The 24,386-nt window shown below is 42.0% G+C and overlaps 4 protein-coding genes across 7 annotated transcripts; 2 read left to right on the top strand and 2 right to left on the bottom strand.

Moving 5' to 3' along the window:
• The first annotated feature begins 7 nt into the window (after positions 1–7).
• LOC102707192 (pentatricopeptide repeat-containing protein At1g77360, mitochondrial-like) lies at positions 8–1,987 on the top strand. Its single transcript, XM_040521404.1, has one exon. The coding sequence runs from the start codon at positions 94–96 to the stop codon at positions 1,555–1,557; it is 1,464 nt and encodes a 487-aa protein (XP_040377338.1). The 5' UTR covers positions 8–93; the 3' UTR covers positions 1,558–1,987.
• Positions 1,988–2,856: 869 nt separating this feature from the next.
• LOC102717316 lies at positions 2,857–6,450 on the top strand. 4 transcript variants are annotated; one of them, XM_040520513.1, is made up of 10 exons: positions 2,867–3,124; positions 3,395–3,529; positions 3,825–4,011; positions 4,219–4,508; positions 4,594–4,734; positions 4,813–4,940; positions 5,027–5,127; positions 5,244–5,335; positions 5,774–5,910; positions 5,997–6,450. In XM_040520513.1, exons 2-10 carry the CDS (start codon positions 3,434–3,436, stop codon positions 6,061–6,063), a joined length of 1,239 nt encoding a protein of 412 aa, XP_040376447.1. In that variant the 5' UTR covers positions 2,867–3,124; positions 3,395–3,433; the 3' UTR covers positions 6,064–6,450. The 4 variants fall into 4 exon arrangements, with proteins under 4 accessions (XP_040376448.1, XP_040376447.1, XP_006647784.2 ...); XM_006647721.3 differs by having other exon boundaries at positions 2,869–3,124; positions 5,030–5,127; positions 5,997–6,448; XM_040520514.1 differs by lacking the exon at positions 5,997–6,450 and having other exon boundaries at positions 2,857–3,124; positions 5,244–5,342; positions 5,774–5,903.
• Positions 6,442–12,073, bottom strand: LOC102706918 (heat shock 70 kDa protein 17). Its single transcript, XM_040520512.1, has 14 exons — positions 11,172–12,073; positions 10,728–10,960; positions 9,878–10,037; positions 9,362–9,607; positions 9,117–9,253; positions 8,497–8,830; positions 8,264–8,425; positions 7,948–8,022; positions 7,772–7,872; positions 7,630–7,699; positions 7,475–7,531; positions 7,324–7,385; positions 7,166–7,238; positions 6,442–7,076 (listed from the first exon to the last, which is right to left on the bottom strand). The coding sequence occupies exons 1-14, from the start codon at positions 11,928–11,930 to the stop codon at positions 6,846–6,848; spliced, it is 2,700 nt and encodes an 899-aa protein (XP_040376446.1). The 5' UTR covers positions 11,931–12,073; the 3' UTR covers positions 6,442–6,845.
• Positions 12,074–12,707: 634 nt separating this feature from the next.
• Positions 12,708–22,635, bottom strand: LOC102716845 (ATP-dependent DNA helicase homolog RECG, chloroplastic). Its single transcript, XM_015834120.2, has 17 exons — positions 22,206–22,635; positions 22,043–22,122; positions 21,810–21,927; positions 19,993–20,508; positions 19,797–19,909; positions 18,249–18,483; positions 17,787–17,947; positions 17,412–17,493; positions 17,028–17,117; positions 16,643–16,876; positions 16,049–16,120; positions 15,691–15,843; positions 15,471–15,614; positions 14,178–14,336; positions 13,794–13,877; positions 13,087–13,659; positions 12,708–13,003 (listed from the first exon to the last, which is right to left on the bottom strand). The coding sequence occupies exons 1-17, from the start codon at positions 22,239–22,241 to the stop codon at positions 12,911–12,913; spliced, it is 2,943 nt and encodes a 980-aa protein (XP_015689606.1). The 5' UTR covers positions 22,242–22,635; the 3' UTR covers positions 12,708–12,910.
• Positions 22,636–24,386: the final 1,751 nt, after the last annotated feature.

Here is a 24,386-nt window from a genome sequence, read left to right as displayed (position 1 = left end):
CGGATAGGGCAAAACCCCCACCTTTGGCCGCTTCCCCCCCAATTCCACCACTCCTCGTCGTGTGTCCCCGGCGCGGCGGCGGTGGCGGTGGCGATGCCTGACCAGCGGCCAAAGCGGGCGTCCGACCCCGCCGCCTCGCCGGCGGCGAAGCGCGCGCGCGACCCGTCCGCGCCGGTGTTCCCCACGTACAAGGACGCCCCCGACCTGCCCCCAAAGATCCGTCTCCTGTGCGAGATCCTGGCGTCGTCGGCTCCCAACGTCGACGCGGCGCTTGACGACGCCGACGTCCGCGTCACCTCCCCCGACGTCGAGCAGGTGCTGCGCTTCTCCTACGCGCACCCGCGCGCTGCCGTCGCCTTCTTCCGCTGGGCGGGACACCGCCACCTCAGCCACCAGCACTCCCCCTACTCCTGGAACCTCATCGTCGACCTCCTCGGCAAGAACCGCCTGTTCGAGCCCATGTGGGACACCGTCTCCTCCATGCGGACCCAGGGCCTGCTCTCCCTCGCCACCTTCGCCTCCGTGTTCTCCTCCCTGGCGGCCAACCCCGGCAGCTCCCCTCTTAAGGCGTTCATGGAGCTGCCGATGTACGGCATGCGCCGCGACACGCCGGCGCTCAACTCACTCCTCTCCGCGCTCTGCCGCGCCTCCCGCCTGGACGATGCCCGCGCCGCGATCCCCGTGGCACGGGCCGAGGCCGGCACCCGCCCCGACGGCGACTCCTACGCCATCCTTCTAGAGGGCTGCGAGGCTGCTGCCGACCCTCATGTTGCACGCGAGGTGTTCGACGAGATGGCGCGCGTCATCGGACTCGATCCTGCCAATGTCCCGGCCTATGACTCGTTCCTCGCTACACTGATCTCAAGTGGCTCCTCCACGGCGCTAATGGAGGCGATGGACTACCTCGCCGTCTTGCACCGGCAGAGGTGCTCTCCCGGGGAGAAGTTCTTCCGCGCCGCACTGGCTGCACACCTCAAGGCCCGTGAACTGCGCGGCGCGGTGGTGCTTTGGAACGACTTCGTCGGACGGCGAGGCCTCATCCCAGACAAGGAAATGTACAGCACGATGATCATGCTGCAGGGCACTCTTGGTCATCCTGAGGTGATCGTGGAGTACCTTGACGAGATGGCCTTCAATGGAGTCTTTCCTGATGCGGACACGTACAACATGGTCTTCCACTTCTTGCTGAAGGGGAGGAAGCTCCGGGAGGCATCGGCGATATTTAGCGAGATGATCAAGAACGAGTTTTGGCCCAACGAGGCAAATTGCTCGCTCGCGCTGCGTATGTTCTTGGATACACGAGACTGGGATACAGGGATCAAGCTGTGGAGATGCATGGTGGAGAATGGGCTCCCGCCATTGGAGGAGAGCGGGAACATGCTCGTATCAAAGCTGAAGGATGAGAGGTTACCTGAGGCATGTAAATATGCAGAAGACATGATTGATCGAGGCATCAAAGTGAGCTCGTCCACAATGTCAAAATTGAAGCAATGTCTGGTGAAGGTTTATAAAGGAAATATCCACGAACACCTACTTAGAAAATGGAAGGCACTGTAGGTATTTTTTTACCTCCCCTGTTTGGTCAACTAGGAGTCAAAAAAAAAAAAAGCTAACGTTTTGCCTCCAGTAGTGGAATTGCGGCTTGATAGTGAATTTCTGGTAGGAACATTGTGCACATTGCATCTGTATTAGTTGCAAAGCATTGGCTCAAAGCCTCAAAGCTAGGTGTACAATGTAACATGTTTGGTTAAGGTAGTTTGCTAAAGATGCCTTCCTTTTGCATGGGTTTCTTGCATATAAACTTCAGTTTTTTCTTCGAGTTTTTTTTTCCTCGTGACTTGGAAGTGTAACATTCATCAGTGCTAGTGAACTTTTAGTTAGATACCTAGATTGTCTTACATGTGGCAAGGAATACAACCTATAGTTTCCTCTAGTTGAATTTCTGGCTGCAAATATAGGATCCAAGGAATTCGCATCAAATATTCATGGTTGCTAAGAAACTACTCGCCTGCAAATTTGGAATGTGTCAAATAAATACTAGCGGGGTAACATTACAGTGCTGAAAATACTAAGTCTGATATTTAGTGTTACCTCCGTTTTATTAGAGGATACTCAACGGTTCATTCATCTCATACTTCATCTACAAAATGAAGAAGGATAAAAATTCTGGTCCAGTAGTTTCTTTGACACTTCCTTTATTTTTAGTTATTATCCATATGAGAGAGTTATCTCTCCCTACTCCAAAAGAGGATGCAAAACTATTTTTTTGTGAAGTATACTTAAGAAGAAATAAATAGTTAATATACATTAATAAAATATAATTGTGTGGGATATAAAGGATGTAGTATGGATGACCTTCTTAAGCATAAACATATATGGAGGAGCCGAGGAGAAATCTTTCTTAGACAGTCATTGAAATAAAAATTTTTCTTAGACAGTCATTGAGGATACTAAATTTGGATAAGCCGTTGAGAATCCTCTTTATATGGATATTAATAAATCTAGACACACATATATATAAATATATTTATTCCTTTCATGGATAAATCTTGATTGACCCAAATTTTCGTATGGTATGGAACGGAGGGATCATGCAAGTGCTTACACTATGATAGATGAATACCGTCCGTCCGAGCTTGAGCAAAAAAATCTCAACGGGTCCAAGTAAAAAAAAGGATATTTTTAAGCTGTCAAGATGCTAAATACATTTTCTTGTAGGGCTTGTGTCTCTAAAGTCCAAAATAAATCGGAAAAGCAATATCATTTTCCCAAAACAACATTTAACTTCGAAAAACATTTTGGGTTTGGTGGGCCACTACCCAGGTTGCCTAGGTGGGCCGTGGGCCTCTTACAATGTCGCCCATGCGGCCATGCACACGGGAGTACCGGACTTGGGTCGAGGGCCCACGAAATTCCGGCCGATGCGCCGGCCATCCGCCGCCCGCCCGCTAGCTAGTCCCCGCCGCCGTGGCGCGCCCGGCGCGGCGCTCCCCTGGCGTCTGCCCGACCGTCCTTGTCACCGCCGCCGCTGTGCTGCTCCCGCGCCCCGCGAGCTTGAACGCGCCTCCTCGGGATCCCGGCGTCGGCGGCCGTGAGAAGCCTCAGCTCGAGTCCACACAACTCTGTAAGCTTTCCCCTCGCTACCCGCTTGCTCCAATCCGCGCCCCTTTCTGCTTTCACCCTAGCACTGGATGGATTTATATGATGCATTTCGTTCGTGCAAATGCATCTGTAAGCTTGTCCTATTGCTGGGAAGATGAAAATGTATGGTCAGAATGGCCTAATTTTGAGAAAAAATATGTTCGATCGTGCTATATTTTAGCTAATTCTGTGACTTGTTTCTCTAGCTGCCTATCTTAGTGAGTGGCATATGATGCATATGCGTTTGATCCAGGATTTCAGGAGGACCGGTTCTAGTTATTACAACATTGGTATGGAAGGCTTCCATGGTGGTCAGAGCGCTTGTCCTCAATCTGAGCAACACTCTGATCATGTGTCTGACTCGGTCGAGGATGCAATATCTGATGAGGTTCCGCATCCTGCATCTGCCCATGTTGCTACAGCATTTGATATGTTATGCTGTTAACATTTCTTTTTCCCCACAAATTTCATTATCACTGTAGGCTGGCAGGTGACGCACTTATGTCTTCAATGAAATTAGATATATTGCAATTTTCATTTTTCTTGGGCACTAGACCACTTTATAAGATAATACAACTAGAAGATTCTCTTTTTTTTTGGTCCTTTTTTCTGCCAAATATATAAGATACTACAACTAGAAGTTTGGTGAACATGTGCCTTCATCTCTCGGTATATATTAATAGGATGTTCTTGCACCAACAAGACTCTCATTAGCTTTTGCTGCTTCAAAAGAAAGAGAGAAGGAAAACAAAATGGTGGAGCAGGATGAATCAGCCATCTGGGATGAAGTTCTGGAAGAAGCTGATGAACTGGCCTATGTTCACAAAGTTCCTCCTAGTATATCATTCCTATCTGCTGGAACAGGCAAAAGTACGTTGCCATACCTCGTATTTTCCTACTGCAAAGATAATGTATAAACTGATAAGACTTTGGTTTTAAGTGTTTTCTAATATACTCCCTCTGTCTCAAAATGTAGCTATCTTTGTAGTTCATAGCTATATTTTGCGACGGAGGGAGTAGTATTTCCTGGTTTTCTTACACTGTGGAGTGGTGTTTACCTTTTCTCCATTGTTGCAGGGAGAAAAAGTGAAAACAAGCTCAAATTCTCAATACGTGGATCCAGTTCTGTTTCGTTGAATGTGAAGACTGAAAATTCATACGTTGGGGAGCAAAAAACTTCATCAGGAGTGCCAACAAATGGAGCTCCAGAAAATATGATGGCTGAGCTGATGGAAAATATCAAGGAAGAAACTGAAGATTTGCCCTCAGAGTTTGCCTGTCCAACCAAGAAAGCAAATATTTCAATTTCTGAACTTCTTGATAATCTTCAGGATAGAAGTGCCTCCTCTGTTGGAACACCATTTTCGGTTCGTGTTTTGTTCTGCCTTTTTTTGGGAGGAGTTCTTAGACAGCAATTTAACTTTTATCTAAGTAAATATTATTTCAATGCAGTTGCACCAACACACCGCAGCTAAGGAAGATAAACCAAAAGTCCCTACTTCGAAGAGAACATTGGCACTTCTAGGTCAGAGGAATCTTGAGATTGAGAATCCCTTGGGGCATATAATTGGTGAAACATCTAGCGAGGAGGAAGTATGTTGGTAACATAACCAATGATGTAAATAATTGCTTGATTGTGATATTCAATATGATATGCTTATCCTGCAATAGGACAATGTTGAAAACAACTTGGCTTTGATCAACAAAGATGTGAAGGGGCAAACTATGGCTGATATATTCCAACAAGTATTTAATGCAACAAGCATGGACTGTTCTACACTTCCCGTGAGATCATATGGGTACTATAATCCTGCTAATTATTTTCCAGCTGGTCACTGAAATATATCTGCATGTTCACATTTATTGTATTTACGCTGCTATGTAGCAGAGCTGGTTATTATGGACGTATGCAGCAGATTCTGCAGATGGAGAAAGATAGGCATGCTGAGTTCCTAAGACAGTATAACAGAGAGCAAGATTGTTTAGGTGGGCCTTAATTATCTAGCGAACTTGTTTGGTTACGCCAGCAGTACCAGTTAGTACTATTTAATGTTCATAAATAATATACATGGTGCTGAAGTAGTGATTGATCATTTTTACAGGCGATTCAAGGGGCATTACTGTTCAAATTTTGTCAAGGTCTTTGGAAGGAAAGCTAACCATCTGCCGTTGTTTGTTCATGGAAAAGAGTAGTGTATGTGGTTCGTTTTTCAAATAACTCGTATTTGGTTTTGTTCATTTGACTTATTGCAGCATGGAGTTAATTAAACATTTTTTTGTGCTGCTAAGTTTAGCTAAGATTTCCCAAGAATGTGACAACTTTTACAAAGGAGTATTTTATACTTTTTGACATGTTGTAGCCTATTAATTAATAATGTGCCACATTCTTATTGATGACTATATGGTTAATATTTCTGCGGTGCTTAAATATTTAAGACGAAATTTCTGTTTCCTTAAGATTTTCTTCCCCCTTTTACCCTTATAATTTTCCAGTTTTCCCTATTAAACAGGAATTATCTTTTGTTGGAGACAAGTTCTAACAAAACATTTTATGTCTTACTCAAATCCTGCTTTTCCAGCATTTTTCGCTATTGATGATGTTTTTCATGGTACGTGTCACTTGTTTTTTCAGTTGCCTTCTACAGGCGATGTCTCAACAGATTGTGCTATGGATGGTAGCAGCATGAAGAGGACCATTATCTTCAGCCCCAAGATCTGTGACAGCGTGGATCTTGTAGCAGGAAACATTATTCATATTTTCCCACCATGGTTTGCTTCTTATAATCCATATATGTATATAGTTTCGCGGTTCTAGACTTCTAGTTGAGAAACTAACAAGTACGCTGCCTTAACAGGAAAGAAGTCAAGGTAAAAGAAGAGACCGTGCTTCTTTGCACCTACTTCTCCCGTCGTGGACGTTGATACTCGATATGCATTTTTTTACCCCTTTTCGACGAACTGATGGTGAGGAAGACGAAGCAACGACCATGTATGGCCGTGTCCGGTGTTGGCGTGCAAGCGGCTGACCTGATGGTTTAGATCATTTTAGGATACTCCTGATGTTAGTTGTTACCTGCTGACGAGGTAGAGTGAATCTGTACCCAACGGAAGAGAGGTTGTGTCGTTGCTGATCACCGATGCAACCAGTACAAATCTAATGCAGCAATGTATTGCTTTTTTGTGTGTCATGTGTCTGGGGGATAACGATAGCAATGACGCATTCCAAATTCTGAGGACTAATGATAGCAATGGTGCAAACAAGCCAATCTTAGTCCCTGGACGCCGAGACCATGCATTCGGAAGAAGCTCAAAAACAAACGGGGCAAAAGGGCAGCAGGAAAATACATTGATAATCGATGTAGAATTTCTATAGCTCAGCAATGTCAAAATAAATTAGTTCGATACAAACAATGCAACTAAAATGTCGTGATGTTGAAGCCTTTGAGGCATTAACTTGACAGAATGCCATAGAGACCACAATACTGCTATACAGCGATTAGAAGCTCTAGGGATCAACTTTTTGCCGGTCCTACAGCATCTAGTCCGGATGGAAATCCTACACAACCTCAACATTTGGCCGTCAAACAAAAATGAGAAAATTTGAGCAACCAAAATTTTGCCTCTGACGAACTGCCTTCTCCAAGTATGTGTATGATGCCAACCACTCAACAAGTCCTATGGGGTTCCAAAGTTAATGTTAATAATCACAACTCGTCATGTGCTTCTGGTTCTGAATCTTCAGCCTTATGTGGTTCAGATTGATTCTCTTCAGGGGCAGCTGATTCTGATGGAGTCTCCCTGGATTCAGCTTCTTGGGGTTCTTCTTTGGAGTCAGATTCCGAAGAGGCAGTTTTCTCTTTGTTAGCAGACTCTTCCTTGGGAGGTTTCTTTTCTACCTTGGGTTTTGGTTTAGGGATCCTATTGACACTAGAGACCTGCACACAAAATGAATTCCCAATGTTTTGACGAGATGATGAAACATGCACATTCTATCATTTCGGAATCTTAGTACAAACTTCCTAACCTTATCTTGTAGGTCCAGAACTTTCTCGTAGACTTCTTCAGATGTGAAAGCAGGTGGGCTGTAGACAGGGGTACTGCAATATGCTCTATGGGAGTTAAGACACATAAACCAAATTTTAACGTAGAACCAAATTCTGTTGGCTCTTAAACCCCGCATACCTTTTCTGTACAGCCTCCTCCTCCTCCAACCAAGTTTTTACTTTCTCTGCTTCACTTACAACCTAGACCCAGATAACATCACACAACCAATAAAATGAGAATCACATAACCACCAGAATGAAATCAAGCTTTATTAGGCTCACTCGTTTACCTCATCTATCCTCTTTTTTGGGAGCCATGGTTTATTCGATTCCCAGTTCTTAACAATCTGCAAGAACAAAAAATGTTTTAGATGAGAATAGAGTAGCATCACAACCATGAACTTGAACAGAAACAACAACACTGTCGGTATTTTTGTCTAGATACCTTTTGCAGCTCAGTAAGATACAATCTAGCATTTTCACAAGCCGCTGGTCTGGCTTTTAGCTCACTCAATCTGGATAATAAAGAAAAGAAACAATTTCACTCAATGATCTATTTAAATCTAACTGTATATAGAACTTGTTACCTGAAAAGAATTGGGTCACCAATGGCCTTAAGTTGATCGAGCCGTTCTTTGAATTCATTTGCTTGAGCGTCTTCGCCATCCATATACAACCAATCTTGTACCTGCACTTAAACAGTCTCAGCATGAGTATTCATCAAACAAATGTGACCCACCAGAAGATATATTATTAAACTGACCTCATTAAGTTTCTCTGCAAAAGATTCCCTCTCCTGTTCAGTTGAGACAGTCAAAATATCTGCACTTTCTTCCAGCTGTGATGTGCCAAATGACACCAAACAAGCAGTCAATAAACAGATAAGTTATACACCTAGTAAGTAATAACATTGTTAAACATGTCAAAACTTTTCTCTTTCTAGATTTACGTACACAGATCATCAGTGCAAAGCTGAAGTTCTGAGGAATATAGCACCGTCACAGGTTCCATATATATTGTATGAAGAAACAAGAGGGGTGATGTTAATGGCATAAACTCAAGGTAGAATCAGAAGGTACCTTCTCCTTCATAGAGTATATGTAAGACTCCAGACTATTTTTTAGTTCAGCAGTTCTCCTCCTTTCAGCATCCTTCTTATCAAGTGTCTCTAACCTAGATTTTGCTTCAGAATACAGCTCCTTCGAAAGAATCGATCCAGCACCAGCCGTCTTTTCTACAACCTATCATTGGAAGATATATTATTAGTTCATGTTCTGTCAATATTACCATTAGACTTATGACCTATTCTTACCTTTAACGGGACCCTGAATGTTCTTTTCTTGAGCACTTTCTCTGTAACAATATCTTGTGCCTTACTTTCTTCTATTGGAGCACTGGACTTATTTGCATCACTTTCAGAATTCAAGTTCTCCTTACTGTCAGATGTACTATTAGCTGCTTCTGCTTCTGGAGACAAATTCTGACTGGTGGAATTACTCTCTAGAGTCAAATTTTTCTTGGGAACTTCAACCCATTCGGTTATCTCAATCACTGCTTCTGCCCTGTCAAGGGAAATAATTCCACTCCTACTCAAAGAAAAATGTAGATTTGCCTTGATGGGTGCAGATAAATTGCGGCTACTATACCTGTTTAAAATAAGCACACAGTTAAATTTCACACAATGAAATTGAACGTATGGTGTATATAAATTGCCTGATGGAATGCCGCTAGAGAAACCATAGTCAATATGGAGTTACTTTAAATACATGAGAACCTTTATCTAGTGGAATAAACATGTCCTGTAGCCTCACAGGTTGAATATTGCACCCCAAAAAAATCAGTTGAAATAAAGGTAATGTCTGTTCAGGCTGTTCGATTGAATATAAGCAGTATCATTAAAAAAACAAGCTGATAATAATAATGCTTGCTTACTTTTCACTTGCATCTGCCAGTCCTGATACAGAATACTCCACAAATTTGTGTGATGTAACACCTGGAGGTAGTTCAGAAGTTTTTTCATAGCTGACAGAAACATCGAAATCCTTAGTATGTCTGATGGACCTGAACATCTGTAGACACCAAAACAATGGCAAGCTATATTAGATTTTTTTTCCCCTTCGAAAACAGCAAGGAAAATTTTCCTAATAATTAAAAGAAAAAAGAAGGTGCATTCTAACCTTTATTGGCATTTTCTTCATCCTCGGCACCAGTAATTGATCAGTGCTTTCATCTTTGACATAATCTGGGCCATTTATTTCAAACACAAAACCATAAGTAGAACCATCAATCATCCCTAACTTACGGTTCAACTTAATTCCATCACTTAAGTTAGCTGCATGCAGTGAGGCACCCAGAACAATAGCTTCATCTGCATCAAGATGCTTGTCCAGGTCACTCCGTCCCAGGAATTCCTGCAGCTTAGCCTGTCCCAGGAGAATGGAACTCTATTAAAAAAATAACAAGGTGAATGATAGAGGCACAACTCTATGTAGGTACTAGGTAACAGCTGTTAACCATTCCCTTCGAGAAATGGTAGCAAATCTTTAAGATATTGAAAATGTTGGATCGTTGGATTGAACTTAACGATGAGAACTAAGTGACAAAAGAGGAAAAAAAACAAAGCAGTCATGTGCCTGGATGCCATTACAGCTCCACAATGAGAGGTCAATATAGAATGAATTCAATTTAATCACCTGCAATTTTGGTACTCGAGTAGCTCCTCCTATTAGTTCTACAGCATAGATATCATCAATCTTCATTCCAGAATGTGCAAGCACTTCTTTGACAGGAGTTAGAGCCTGCTCCCATAAATCCTCACAAAGTTCTTCAAATTTCTCGCGTGTTATGGTGCTCCTGTAACAACAAGGAAGCATTTAATTCAAGTGAAACCTTGACTTTGCCCTAATCATGATTCAAAACAACAAAATTGTTTACTTTATACCGATAGGAAATGGAGAAAAGCTGAGCATTACAGAACAATGTAGTAAGGAAGAAGGACCAACAGACCAACTACCCTTGCAAGCTTTAATATTGGCAATGATAGGTTAAGAAGCCAGTGTGTTTCACTGTCTTCCAGATTTCACACGATCATGGATATGAACAAATCCCGATGCAGAACATCAATCAAGTAGAAAAATAAACATAAGCTCACAGTATATATATGTAAAACTTACACTTCAGACCACAGTAAACAGCCATTGTAACTCTTAACAAATTTGTTCTGTGTGATCGCATTCATGTAACTCAAAGGTAACAAGGTGATCAAATACAATGAAACACATGCCAGGTCATTCAACAAATAAGAGATAAAGCACCTATCATGCATGCTACTCCAGCATAGTAAGTTCGCTTCAAAGCCAGAACTTGCCAGACTAACAAGCATCTCTAATTTACGAAAAAAAGTTTCATTTGTTCAGAACCAATTTAACTCAGCATTTCCTTGAACAGAGAATTCAATGTGTTAACTAAATTTCCATTTATGGATTTATAAATTTCCTTCCAAATAAATGAGCAAAGATTATGCAAGCACGAGTAAGCACACACCTGAAATCAATATCGTTATATAGTGATTCAACTGAAATTGGAGCAGCAGTATTTGCACTCAGAATTTCTTTGGTACGCTTAACTTGCTTCTTCAACTTAGCCATTGCCTTGGGAGACTGGCGGATATCAACTCCGTTACCAAGCTGCTTATTAAATTGATCTGCAAAATAGTTCACTAGACGCATCTCCATTTCAAGGCCTCCAAGTTTGAAGCTCCATCTAACATCCTTAACCTGTAGAGAATTAGCAGAAGAAATCATCAATAGATTATAGCATTCTGCAGCTCTATATGATAGCTAGTTCAATTTGCATGATCTTTCTACCAGTTAGGCATGTGGGCATGTGATTGATGGTGCAGAATAATTTTTTTCATTGGAGTTTCGAATAAACATACAAGGGACAAAATTGAACAGCTAAAAAACCTTGGGCAAGAGCGAATTTTACCTGGAACTGGTTCACAGATACCGTCTTCCCAAATTCCTTGGCGTTGTACGCCGAGTAGTACACCAGCGCGGCGTAGGTACTACCAGCACCCATGTCGTAGAAGATAACATGCCGCGATTCGTTCGAGAAATCCTTGTCGATCCCGTACTGCAACGCTGCCCCGGCGTGCTCATTGATGAGCGAGAGGACGTTAACTCCGGCAAGCTGCGCCGCCTGCGTCAAGGCCCGGCGCTCGGCCTGCCCAAAGTACGGCGGCACAGCGACCACAGCGTCCCGCACGGGCGCGCCGACGTGCGCCTCCGCGAGCCCAGCAGCGTAGTGAAGCACCATCGCGACGATCTCCTCGATGGTGTAGACCTGCCCGTCGTCCGCGCGGACCGCGGCGGCACCGCGCGCATCGGGGACGAGGTCGTAGGGGAGGAAGAGCGACTGCGCGACGGACTGCACGTAAGGGAACGGCTTGGCGAGGAGGTCCCGCGCGCGCGCGAACACCTTGGACGGGTGGCGCGCGGTGATGCCGGCCGCCTCCTCCCCGGCCAGGCGGTTGCCGTCGGCGAGCGCGGCGAGGGCGGGGGACTTGCGCTTCGACATCTCGTTGATGGCCACCGCGATCGGGACGCGGCCAGGGGCGAGGTGCACGGCGGCGACCTTGAGCCACTCCGACCCCAGGTCGATGCTCGCCACCGCCGCTTCCGCCGACGGGACGACGGCGACGGCGGCCGCGACGAGCGCGAAGAGGAGGAGACGGGAGGGCGCCATGGCGAGCGAGCGGGCTAGTAGAATGGCATGCGGGGTGTGGTTGGGGGTTAGGGTTTGGAGATCTGGAGCTGGGGGGAGTGTGGCGGATGCAGCACGGTGAAGGAAGAGACCAGGGGAGGGGAGAACGATCTCGACGGCCACGGGAGGGAGGAGGAGAGGAGCCGGCGTGCTATATTTGCAATTTTTCCAATTTATTTTTCTGCATTTGGATATTTTGTGTTTATGACCCTGAAAGGTTTTTATATTCTGTTTTGCACCAGTGCTGCTGTAGGAGACTAGGAGTGTTAAATTTTTAGTGAATATGTAAACAATGAAGGGCTTATATCAAAGAAGTTGAAATAGAGTGGCAGGGACGTCACGAATTGAGTCATCAATCCAATTAAAATTTGACACGTGGAAAAGAATCCACATGGCACCCCTTGGCGAGCGTGGTGCGCTGGAGCGAGACCCGTACGTCGGTACGTGGAAGACTCGTGCAGCGCCTAGTCAGCTATCACACGTCGGTCACCTCATAGCTTGACGTAAGCCAGTACCATCGGGTGGGAACGGATTCAATTTTTTTTAGTAAAAATCGGATGGACTAGAATTTTATAGTAGTATACTTTTAGGCTAAAATTTTTAATGGTTAAATGTAGTTGTAAAAGAACTTAAGGGCCTTAGCTTATTACCCCTTTTACGTTTAGGCAATAAAAACGTAGTGCTACCCTATGCAGTTTTTTTGAGTTTATAGGTATACCGTCCACGGTAGGAGTAAATAAGGAAAGCATATATATTGGGGACACCATTTTGGTATGGTAATGAAATCATATAGCAGTACTGCTGTTTTTGTCATTTATAAATAGTCAGGTGCTTCTGCTGGTAGTAACTTTACAATCTTACCACCATCTTAAAAAGGATGGTTCACCTGCACAGCCAGAATGCATAAGCTTTTTGCCCCATGAACACTACAAAGCTGTCCAATAACTGATTAAGAGAAGAGGTCAATCTCCAAGAATACACAGTGGCTGCCTCATGCTGAGCTCAACTTTCAGCCCTGGATATTGTGCAAGGTCATTGCTTGTTCCCAAAACGTTCTGCATTTTAACAAACAAGTTACTAGAAACAAGATTTGTCTGGTAATTAACGAACAGGAATCGGCATTTAGAAAAGAACTTACAAGTGCAGCAAGATGGGCTTCCTGTAGAATACTACCATCAATCTCCAGTCTAGCTATTGGAAATTCTGGGAGATGCCCTGACTGTTTCTTGCCAAGTAGATCGCCAGGGCCACGCAGCAGTAGGTCTGCGTTAGCCAGGTAGAATCCATCGGATGACTTCTCAAGCACCTTTAACCTTGGCAGCGCGCTAGAAGCGGAGCATAGGAATATACATTTGGATTTCCTTTCGCCACGACCTACGCGACCCCTTAATTGGTGCAGTTGAGAAATTCCAAATCTCTCGGCGTTCATCACCACCATCATAGAAGCATCAGGAACATCGACTCCAATCTCGATCACTTGCGTTGAGAGGAGAATACGTGTTTCCCCAGATCTAAAACTGCTAAGGGCTCCATCCTTCTCATCGCTCCTCATGCGGCCATGCAACAGCCCACAGGGATAACCTTCAAATTTTTGCTTTATGGAATCAAAATCGGCTTTTGCTGCATGCAGTTGTGGTAACTGCTCTGATTCTTCTATGATAGGATATACAAGGTAGACCTTGCCTCCATCAACCAGTTCGTCCCTCATCATCTTCAAGCCATAAGTATTGAAAAATGATAAGAAAATTGATCAACCACAGCCAAGTGCAAGCTGGGATAGTAATAAAACACACAAAAAACTCTGAAACCAAAAGAGAAAATATTTAGTTACAGTCATGTCATCACCTGGAAGACAGTTTCAAACCCAGCATCATTTCCTTCAAGAGCAAGAGTTTCTATGGGCTGTCTTCCTGGAGGCAAGTCTGTGATCTATAACAAAAGTGGATCACAATTGTAAAGATTTGAAATAGCTGTGAAAAATAAAAGACCCTAGATGCAAGAACCTCTTTGCATTATATCCTATCCATTACGTTAAATCATAAAGTAGCACGTCCTGGACAAATAACAGAATGGGCTACTAGTTGTTAAAAATATAATTGTGCTAGCCTAGTATTATTCCCTCGCAGTATATAGTTTTGACCCTGTGCCCCACATAGTACGCAATATGGCATTTTACTTCCTTTTAGCAAGTACTTAAAACTCAATGTATCTGCTGACTGCTGAACATACCTGTGTAAGAGACATGTCCCCATACAGAGCAAGGGCCAACGTTCTTGGGATTGGAGTGGCAGACATAGCAAGGACATGGGGAGCCATAAATATTTCAGAATCAGAATTGTCATCTGAGATTGTGTCATCATCACTCGATTTCGTCAACGGAGTATATAGCTGTAATGAACAGTAGCAAATTGTAGTAACAAACAAGTGTTGATCGTGTTAAACTTCAAACCAAAATAAGAAAGGCATGAACTATCCAGTGAAGTTTCTATATCAGATGTAGGTACCAGGTGCATTACTGTGTTTTGGACAATATGGCAGCCTTGAGTACTGTAGGCTGTAGCACACTCCATGAAGGCCTTGGTCAAATTATTATTATAAAAAGATAATATGGAAAATCTACTAGGATCATTTTCATAAGTCAAATTCAAATATTTTATGCATATTAATAATTTAAATTTGTAAGGTTCAAAATATTTAGGATGGCATCTGTTTTGGAACACATGAAATAATTAGCAAAGAAATTTTTCTTTGGACACAACTTACAATTAATGCACATGGCTCAAAACCATAGTGAGTTAAAAATAATTTGCACATCAACAAAAATAATATAAATGACCATTGCACAGAGAAATTATAACAGCCAAGATAATATTAATGTTAATGCAATGATTTTGAGCATAAACTGCCCTTCTTTCATAGTGGTCATGGTATTAGGATGGACTATAGAGCTTTTCACATAACAAGATACAGAAAATTTCAAATGGCCGAGTATCTCTACGCCCTACTTCTACTTGATATGTAGTTCAAAATCTGATATTTCCATCTGATCATCTATTTGTGCTAACATAATTAATAAACTGTAAAGCATCCATAAGGAAATGGTGAAGAAGATCATAAACATTGAACACTTGGATCATATCAAGATGCTCCCAGATCTTCAAATGTGATAAAGCCTAAAAGATGCAAGTAGGCACTGCAGCAATATGCTAGGTATTGTAAGAACATCGAGATGTAAAATAGTCAGTGGGAACAGTTTGGCCCATCTTACCACAAATAAGAAATAAGAATGACATGGAAATCAGCAAAGTTAGCCAACAAAGTTTACAATATGGGTAACAATGCTGGAGCAAAGTAAAAAAGGACACGTATGATTTTTTTTTTCTTCTAATTTTACCAACAAGTCTACAGAATGAGTGCCAATGCTGGGCCAAAGAAACAACCAGAAACTCCCAAATAAGCGGCAGTGGAAAAGGACGTGTATGGTTTTCATTCAATGTAAATAGCAAGTGATCAACAAATTACCTTACTATTGAACCTTCCTCTTTGAACAACACCAAAGCGCTGCTGTTCATCTATAACAGAGATGCGCAAAGCTGAAAATGCAGTTTTATCACCTATTAAGCTGTGTGTTCCAATGACCATTGCTATTTCTCCTGTCTTCAGTCCCTGCCATTGAGTAACAATAGCACATAAGGATATGTAAATATGCATGTGGGAACTTGAGAGTCTAGAAAGTGCTTGCATTTCGAATAATCCTTGATTCCCTCGTAGATGTTGAACCAGTTAGTAAAGCAACGTTTGGTTTGCATTCATCTCCATCAAACTTCTCCAACAATGAAGTTAGATGTTCATAATGCTGGAGAGCAAGTACCTCCGTTGGAACCATGAACGCAGCCTAGAAAGAATTTTACAAGGTATACATTACACTAGCTTCTCATAACGAAGAATTGAAGAGTGCCACTAGAAGGACGGTAATCTCTTTTTTGTATATCCTATCTGGATTAAGCATCCAGTTTGCTTCAGTAAGCTGTTCTTTTAGTCAATAAAATCCTTTCATATACAATAAATAAGGCAATAATGTTAGTTTGCAGTATAAATACCTGAAATCCTGAGCTAATGACCTCCATGCATGCAAGGAAAGCAACTATGGTCTTACCACAACCAACATCACCCTGCCATAGAAAAGGGGCTTTTATGTCTTCAGCAAGATGCATGTAAGCCCCAATAGATTTTGTTATTTGAAGAACACACAGTATGTGTGTGTATAACTTTTTAAAGGAAAATAGAATCATTATGTAATACCACAGCCAGAATTATGAACAAGAAAATCCTGTAATGTCAAACTTGATACTTAAGATTCTATCCCCCCATACTAGGCATACCCGCATTCTATTTCTCCAAGAAATACGGAACATTATATCCGGTCAATTAAAAGTTGCTTGTCCAGGAACTTGGTGCTTTAGAATTAGAATGGTAGAAAATAGTTTGGTTAACATATTTTTGCTTTAGCTAAAAAAAAAACCATTCAAAATAAACAGGTCAAAATGGAACACACAAGTAAACCAGTGATGTCAGAGGCAAGACATATTAGATTCTATAAAGGGGCATCAAGCAACTGACTGCTAAACAAGTCCAGACTCCAGAAATAAGAGCAAGAAAGTGAATGAACCAAGAAATGTGCAATAAATAATTACTTGTAAGAGTCTGTTCATAGGAACTGGTCTTCTGAGATCCCATATAATCTCTTTAACAGCATTCAGTTGACTACGAGTAAGTGAATAAGGAAGAGCTTTTAACAATTTTCTTGCAAGAGGGGACCACTCATCAACACCAACAGCATTTAGCTCATGATTTTTGCACTTCAATAACAACTTCTCCTTCTCAACCCGTGTACCAACTGCTTCAAGCATTTGAAACAGTCTTCCCAACTGAAAAACGATGATAAACCATGCCATCATCACATATGCTCAATTGCACACATAAAAACAAGATGCGATAATAACACTGAAAAGGAAGGCCATCTAAAGGGAGAAAGGTGGCGGTACTATACTGTTACTGAGCTATATGGGTGTCTGATACCTGGAGATAAAAGAAATCATCAAAAATAAGCCTTCTCCGAGCAAAAGCAGCTTCATCTCGATTCTTAGGTTTGTGAATTCCCATGTAAGCCTAACATCAAACCAAAAGGTATAGAGAAGACAACATTTAGGAGAGCATATAGATCACATGATGATGACATCATATAACATAAATTCAAACAGATACAATAAAGCTATATCTTGTAATAGTAAATAAAGAGTACATGTTGGCATGGCTATCGAGTGGTTTTAATATACTAGCACACATGTGTTTGTTAACACACATATCCAATAGCAAGAAGAACAAACCCATATGTCCATCCATCTCTAGGTTCCACTTGTATGAGTAGCAAGTAAAGGAATTAAAATTAGAAGATTTGCTCACATCAAAGAGATTGGGCAAGTTGAATTCAACAAGAACTTCATGAGGCATAGGATCAATGCCTGGCGTTAGCATCTTCAAGGCTCTGTAAACAATTGTAAACTATTACTCCCACATAGCCGGATGGAAAATAATAATATGGAACTAAATGCAGTTTATATAAGATTAGGGCAATTTACACTTTGTCCCTTGGCCTTTGCAGTATCACAATTTAAATTACTTAGGTGCAGTTTCGCTGAATCATACTCTAGACATAGAGAATCGACATGTTCCAACTACGATCACATCAAAATAGCTGTGAACTTAGAGGAATGTCACTTAGGGCCCAGCATTCATTTGGAACTAGAAAAGCACACATGTTTGCAACTTTGCACTGACCTTGAGATGAAGAAGCTCAGCAAACTTGGTTTCACCCCTGCTTTTGATGGGTATATAGGATATGGTTTCCTATCAAGAAGGTTGCATTGTTGTTCTTCTTCAAGCATGTCAATAGTGTACTCTCTCAAATCATAATGGCCATTAGCAAGTGACTTATGGATCTGTGCAAACAAATCAGCTAAGCTTACATATATAGGATTTTAGGCTACAAAGTGTAACCCCTTGAATAAATAACTGAAAATATCTGTACGGAAGAGCAACTTTATGCCATTATAAAATCAAATGCATGTCTGCACCCATAAAAAATTTAAGATTACAATCATTTTGTACTACAGCATCACCAACAAATAACAATAAAAGAAAATAACAAATGAACTATCCTTCTGACATTCGTTAGGAAGCTACTAGGAGAAAGGTCTGACAAGCAGCAGATAACAGGAAAATGTATGTTAGTTCACCAACCTTACCACTGACATAAGCAAGATCCCCCTCTCTGTACTTTGATGATATACACTTAAGAAAAGATTGAGAAGCAAAGCGTGTGCCACTGAAAAATTTCTTGAGGTGCAAATGAATTGTCTTCTTTTCTGCTGCTCCAGAGTTACAACTCTTATCTGAAGAGCTTAACTCACTCTCAATTAGTGAACAACTAACGACGACCTCAAGGTAACCTAAAGTATGCTTAAGCCTGGCTCCCCTGAGAAAACAAATGAACTATTTACAAGAAGGAAGAGAAAAAGCAAATAACATTGTACTGCTTTCTCCATGAAAGAAAATAGAGATGGCATATCAAAATTGCCACTCTGTTAATATATGGAAGCAGTGGTAAATTAAGACTGAAATGAAATTACTTCTCCAATCACATGAATGTCATGTCAGAATCTGTGCAGTCAGCATTTTGACCATAATTATTGTTTAGAGTACAGGTTTTGGGCGCATGAAAATGACCTAGCCAAGTTTGTTGTAAGCAAAGTTCTCGTAATATTCCTTATGATTGGGTTTATGCAAAAGAATCAAGTGGTCAGCATTACATCTTATTGACCGGAGGGAGTACTATTTCAATTGGGTTCATATTGCTTATTTATGTTCTCTCTTATGTTTTTTGTAATCAGAAAATAATTCAGGGAGTAACCGGCAAATCTACGAATTAAGTATTCTTTTAACTAATACTCCATCCTTTAATAAATGACGTTGGCAGCGTGACCAGCGTCATTTAAATAAAAACAGAAGGGGTAATTTCAAACCTAGCCAAAACATGGACATAAATTTTCTTTGTGTTCATGCACAGTATTTGGTCATTTTAATACCATCAAGAAATGTGCCACAATATAAGGAACGCCCCCTCATGAGCATATTTTTAGAAATATGCTATAGCACAGACACTGTCATACCACAGCAGTCAAAAGAGAGTGAAAAGGGAATTTCTATACCAACTCCAACAAAAAAAGATTAACATCAGCAGTTGGAACAAGACTAATTGAAATATTAATGTATATTGCCCAAATGATCCCAGCATTGGTCACATTATTATCTAGAAATAAAAAAATCACCATAAAAGATCTTTGATTTTAACAGAATCATCTTGCCCCTCATCAGACTCAAATTTAGTCTATTAAGTAATTTGTGACCAATTTCCGTACAAACTTTGGAGATTAAATTTTGTCGGATACAGTGTTAAGAGAAAATCTAAGAAGTTAGAGACATTTCTTAGACAAAGTCATTTATATAATGTCATTTCATAGAACTCGTACTCTTCGATGGCATTTCATAGAATTAGGTGTTTGTCAATACCATTTCTTAGATTTTCGCTTATAATATATATTCTTTTATCCATAGCAAAGCATGGGCGTTAAGCTAGTATACCACTAAAAATCCAAAGGCATCAATTCAAACCCACATGCCAAAAGGTTCTTATGGAAAGACAGCTTGGGAGTTGTTGTTAACATATGGCAAGTTTAATGCTAAAGAAGAAGTCAGCAGCGAAAATCATCTTTCTGATTATTCAATTACCTGGAAGATACAACAGTTCCAAAGAGCATGATGTACTGCCCCTCTCCTATTGAACCTTGAGGATTTTGTAGATCTGCATAGGTCCGGGGAAAATGCTGCAACAATTTCCGTATCTACAGAGAAGAGAAAAATTGCATGCTAAGAATACTATCAAATCAAAAGACAAAAATTACTGAAGTATATCTGCTGCCGGTACCGTATGAAAACCACCACCCTCTAGTTTGCGATATAGCCTGCTAGTTGTTCCGGGCAAACATTTTATACTTCTATCCAAGATACTACAATCTGAAACTGTAGCATCTGCCAACGATGATGGGCAAGGATCGCTATCAGCCACCAGTTCATTAGACATAGGCTGTGTCTTCAGAGAACTCTCTTCACTGATCGACAGATGATCTACATTTGTAAGGGTTGGACCTAATGGATAACATTTTTCAGTAAATTCATAAGCTGCCTCAAAATTTCCACCAGACTCTCGCATGAAATTTGTGAGGTTTTCAGAAAGCATAGTTTCTTTCTGCTTCATGCTAGCAGCGTCATCGTATAGTTCAATAGGTGATGAATCACCAATTTTTATGCATGGAAACTTTGCACACATTTCTGGGAAGTCGATTTCTTTGACTACACTGATCAGCTCTGTAGCAGATTCTCGCCGGGCTCTTTCTTGCTCAATTAATTCTTGTGTATTACTATAACCCATCAAAACAGACACCTGCAATCATAAATATTCCAAAAAAATGTTCACCGTTTGCAGCAAGTTCAGATGAATAGTTGTCTGATGTTTTTAGTGAAAAGTGACATCAAGCAGACAGCTGTGAAAATTAAATTCATAAATCATTGAATACTAAGGACCTGTTCATTTCGAAAATTTTATATAGGAAAGTTGCTCAGAAAATCATATTAATCTATTTTTAATTTTTATAACTAATAATTAATTAATTATGTACTAATCTATTACTACATTTTCCGCTCCAGATAAATTAGCCACAGCCGAACGCGGCCTAGGTAGAGTTATTGCATAGGCTTCAAATAATACTAGAAGGATCATAACATCAAGAAAATTACCATATAAGTGGAATCTATGTGCACTGTATTTAAAAAAGGTTAATATGCACTAATGTTTGAACTTACAACAGTAGTTAAAACACTTGGGAAATGACATCTTTCACTTCCCCCGAGGGCTACCAAAGTTGGAGGATAGTTTAGTACAGTACAGCTCAAATGTGGGAACAATTGAACAGGTGAGTAGAGAAATTTAACAAAATGCCACTCCATTCATGTGGCTTTAACAAAATGCCACCCTATACCATGCTCTTATAAAAATGTCGCTCTTCATCTATCTTTGTTAACAAAATGCCACTCTCAGGTATTTGAAGTGTATTCTTATTTTTTTTTCATCCAAACTGATTTGTGCAAGGACTGAAATGCCCCTGCTCAATTTAAAAGCATGCAGCCTGTCCAGCCACCTCCGTCCAGCCTGTCCAGCCACCTCCACGCCCAGCAGCAAAGAAAAAAGGGAACAGCACCCAGGCAGGCAACATCCATTCAGCTGATTTGTAAACACTAAAATTAAATCCAAGGCATTCATCATCATGTAATAAATCATATAATAAATATCAACTCATAACCAACAAAATATATCTTCATCTCAACTTATTTTTTTGCTGGGCATGGAGGTGGCTGGACAGGCCGGACGGAGGTGGATGGATAGGCTGCATGCTTTTAAATTGAGCAGGGCATTTCGGTCCTTTCACAAATCAGTTTGGATGAAAAAAAATAAGAATAGACTTCAAATACCAAAGAGTGGCATTTTATTAACAAAGATAGATGAAGATTGAAGAGTGGTACTTTTATAAGTGCATGGTAGAGGGTGGCATTTTGTTAAAGCCACATGAATGGAGTGGCATTTTGTTAAATCATCAGTATATAGAACCAACTTCATTGGTAAAGCATGGGGAAATCGGAGGTTAATACTAACAAGTGAACGCAAACAATTGCTGGCAGAGCACGTACTTTGTTTAGGAGCTTTGATCTCTCTGAAGTGCCATCCACCTCCAACAGCTTCCTGACAGCCGTGTGATTCTCACGTGAGCACCAACGGAAGAGCCTGGGCCCAAGAGCATTGCTAAACCTGCAACCAGAACAGTTCAGTTAATTTCCCCAATGCTAGTCGCTATTCACCAGCCACGGGCAAAAATTAGTGGGGAGGGAAATCCTAAAAATTTCTGCAAAACGGTTAACGAGACCTCATTCTGGAACCAACCCTTCTAGAGCGCCCTCTGCGAAACTCCAAAGAGATCACCCTCGCTAATTGATTGGTGCGACCCTGAAGAGCAACGACCTCATTTCATTTTCAGGTAAGGGAGAGGGTTAGCAAGTAAGCAAGCGGAGTGAAGAGAAAAGGCATACATTAATCCATGATTGCGCGGAGGAGGAGGCGATCATGGGGGCGGCCGGCGAGGAGATGCCCTTCCCGATTCGCCGCAGCACCCAGTTGTTCAAGCGCGGAGGCGAACACCAACACCATTAAACTCCAGAGCACGAAGGAGTCCGGGGAAGCACGAGCAGTTGTCCAACACCGATGGAGATATACGGATTACCAACGTATGGAGGCGGCGGGGACAGGAGTTGGAGAGGGAGAGAGGGACGGGGTAGACGCCAGGCGGCGCGAGAGAGAGAAGGAGCGCGAGAAGCTAGCGCGGAGGCGGGATGCGGGAGCCTCGCCGGGGAACGCGCGCTGTTCGGGGACGGCGGCGGAGATGAGGTTGGTCTAGCCCCCTCGTGGAGGCGAGTGGAGGACCTCCAACCGGCGGCGGCGCGGTGCCGCGTCGTCGCCGGAAAGGGGAGGGGAGGGGAGGGAGGCCAGTACGTGGTGGGGGTTTGGGTAGGGGACAAGAGGAGAGCGCAGGAGACGGAGCGGACACGGAATGACGGAAATGGACCGCAAGTTGGGCTGGCTCGCGCCGGCCATAAGGTGCAGAGGTCGAGTTCCGGTTAGGATTCAACAGTGGAAAGAAGTCCAAATGGACTCCCTTGTTATAGGTTGGATCTAATTCGTAAGCATTAAAACGATGCAAACTGAATATCTCAGCTGTTTCGAGGGCGGCTTTTATTGACGTGGCACGTTGACTTGGTCCACTGTGCTGATGTGGTATCTACATGGCAAATATATTAGGAAAAACTAAAGAAATATATATATTTGATCTAACCTTGGAAAAAACTAAAGGAATATATATATTTAACCTAACCAAGTGCCCACATGTTAGTGCCCACCCTCCTCCCCCTCTCTTTCTTCCCCTAAGGTTTCAACCATGATGAGCTTGTGCCAATGCTTGCTCGGTAGTTTGGGAATGGCCAATGAGTCACTCCAAGCACCACCTTGCCTACTCATACCAGGGAGGTGGAGGCAAACAAAGATTTCTCTTCTCTTCAACCCTCCTCCTCCCCTTTCTTTGTGGCAACGAATAGTTGAAAGAGGCGATAGTGTGTGTAGTTGTGGCAGCTTTAGCAGTGTTCCAACTACGTGGAATATATATGGTTGCGGCAACGAGATGAACACAATATTGGCAGCTCCACCTTCAAGATTCGATGCCTTAATTTGTCATGTCGCTAGAAGGCTAGCCACCTTGATCTTGACACGCCAAGAAGTCAAATGCATCAATATTGTCACCCGTCACGTGGGAATCTAGTGGGGCTGACGGTGGAAAAGAAGCAGGGTGGAGAATGGAGATAAAGCAACAAGGCTCGCGATGGCGAGCACGAGGAGCCATAGTAGTTGACAAATCAGCGACCCATGGATGGTGTCCATCAAAACCCTAGGTGCTCATCTCCGTTGCCTCCACCTCGACCTCAAGCTCATTCCTATTGGCCTCCTCCACACTCATTGCTATCCATGGAGATCGTGGCTTGAAGCCTAGGAAGCGACGACTTATTTGAAGCCCACCTTGCCCAACCTCAAGCGCCATGCCCGCGCCAACACCAACCCATCAAGTTTGAGCTCCGTAAGAAGGGAGTCAGCAGTCCGTGTCATCTACGACGCATGTCTTCTCCATCACCCTACTGTTGATACCGCCCATCATCACCCTGTTACAGTCCCACCGTCATCGTGAGGACATATTAGGGAGAGAATAGTGGCATGGAACAAAAGAGAAAAAGAGGCTGACATATGGCATCACTCTATTTTTTTAATTTCTACAATGAATAGACCGCCACGTTAGCCAATGTCACCTTCATTATTGCCATGTGAGTTATTTTGTACCGATTTTAATAGTTGAAGGAGTCATTATACCTATTTTTATGGTTAAGTGGTATGAATTAGGTTTGCCCTAATGTCATGGAATCCAAGTGGACCTTTTTAACTACATAATATTTTCTTTAGGTCATTCTTTAATGTAGATTGTATTGTAAATTCATTGTTGGTATTGCCCTGCCTATGAGAAATTGAGTGCACTATTCCTACATGAAAGGACGCGTACGACGGTCTTTATTGCAAACAAATTTGCTAATGTAGGAGATGAATTGGGCAAGAGAGAAACTTTATTGCATGTGGTGGATAAAAGGAAAATAAGAGTAATAATTTTTTTATGTATT

This window comes from Oryza brachyantha, chromosome 2 (genome assembly GCF_000231095.2).
Source record: "Oryza brachyantha chromosome 2, ObraRS2, whole genome shotgun sequence".
Lineage (NCBI taxonomy): Eukaryota > Viridiplantae > Streptophyta > Magnoliopsida > Poales > Poaceae > Oryza > Oryza brachyantha.
The sequence above is the reverse complement of the archived record's forward strand: the minus strand, read 5'-3'. Positions and strand labels throughout refer to the sequence as shown.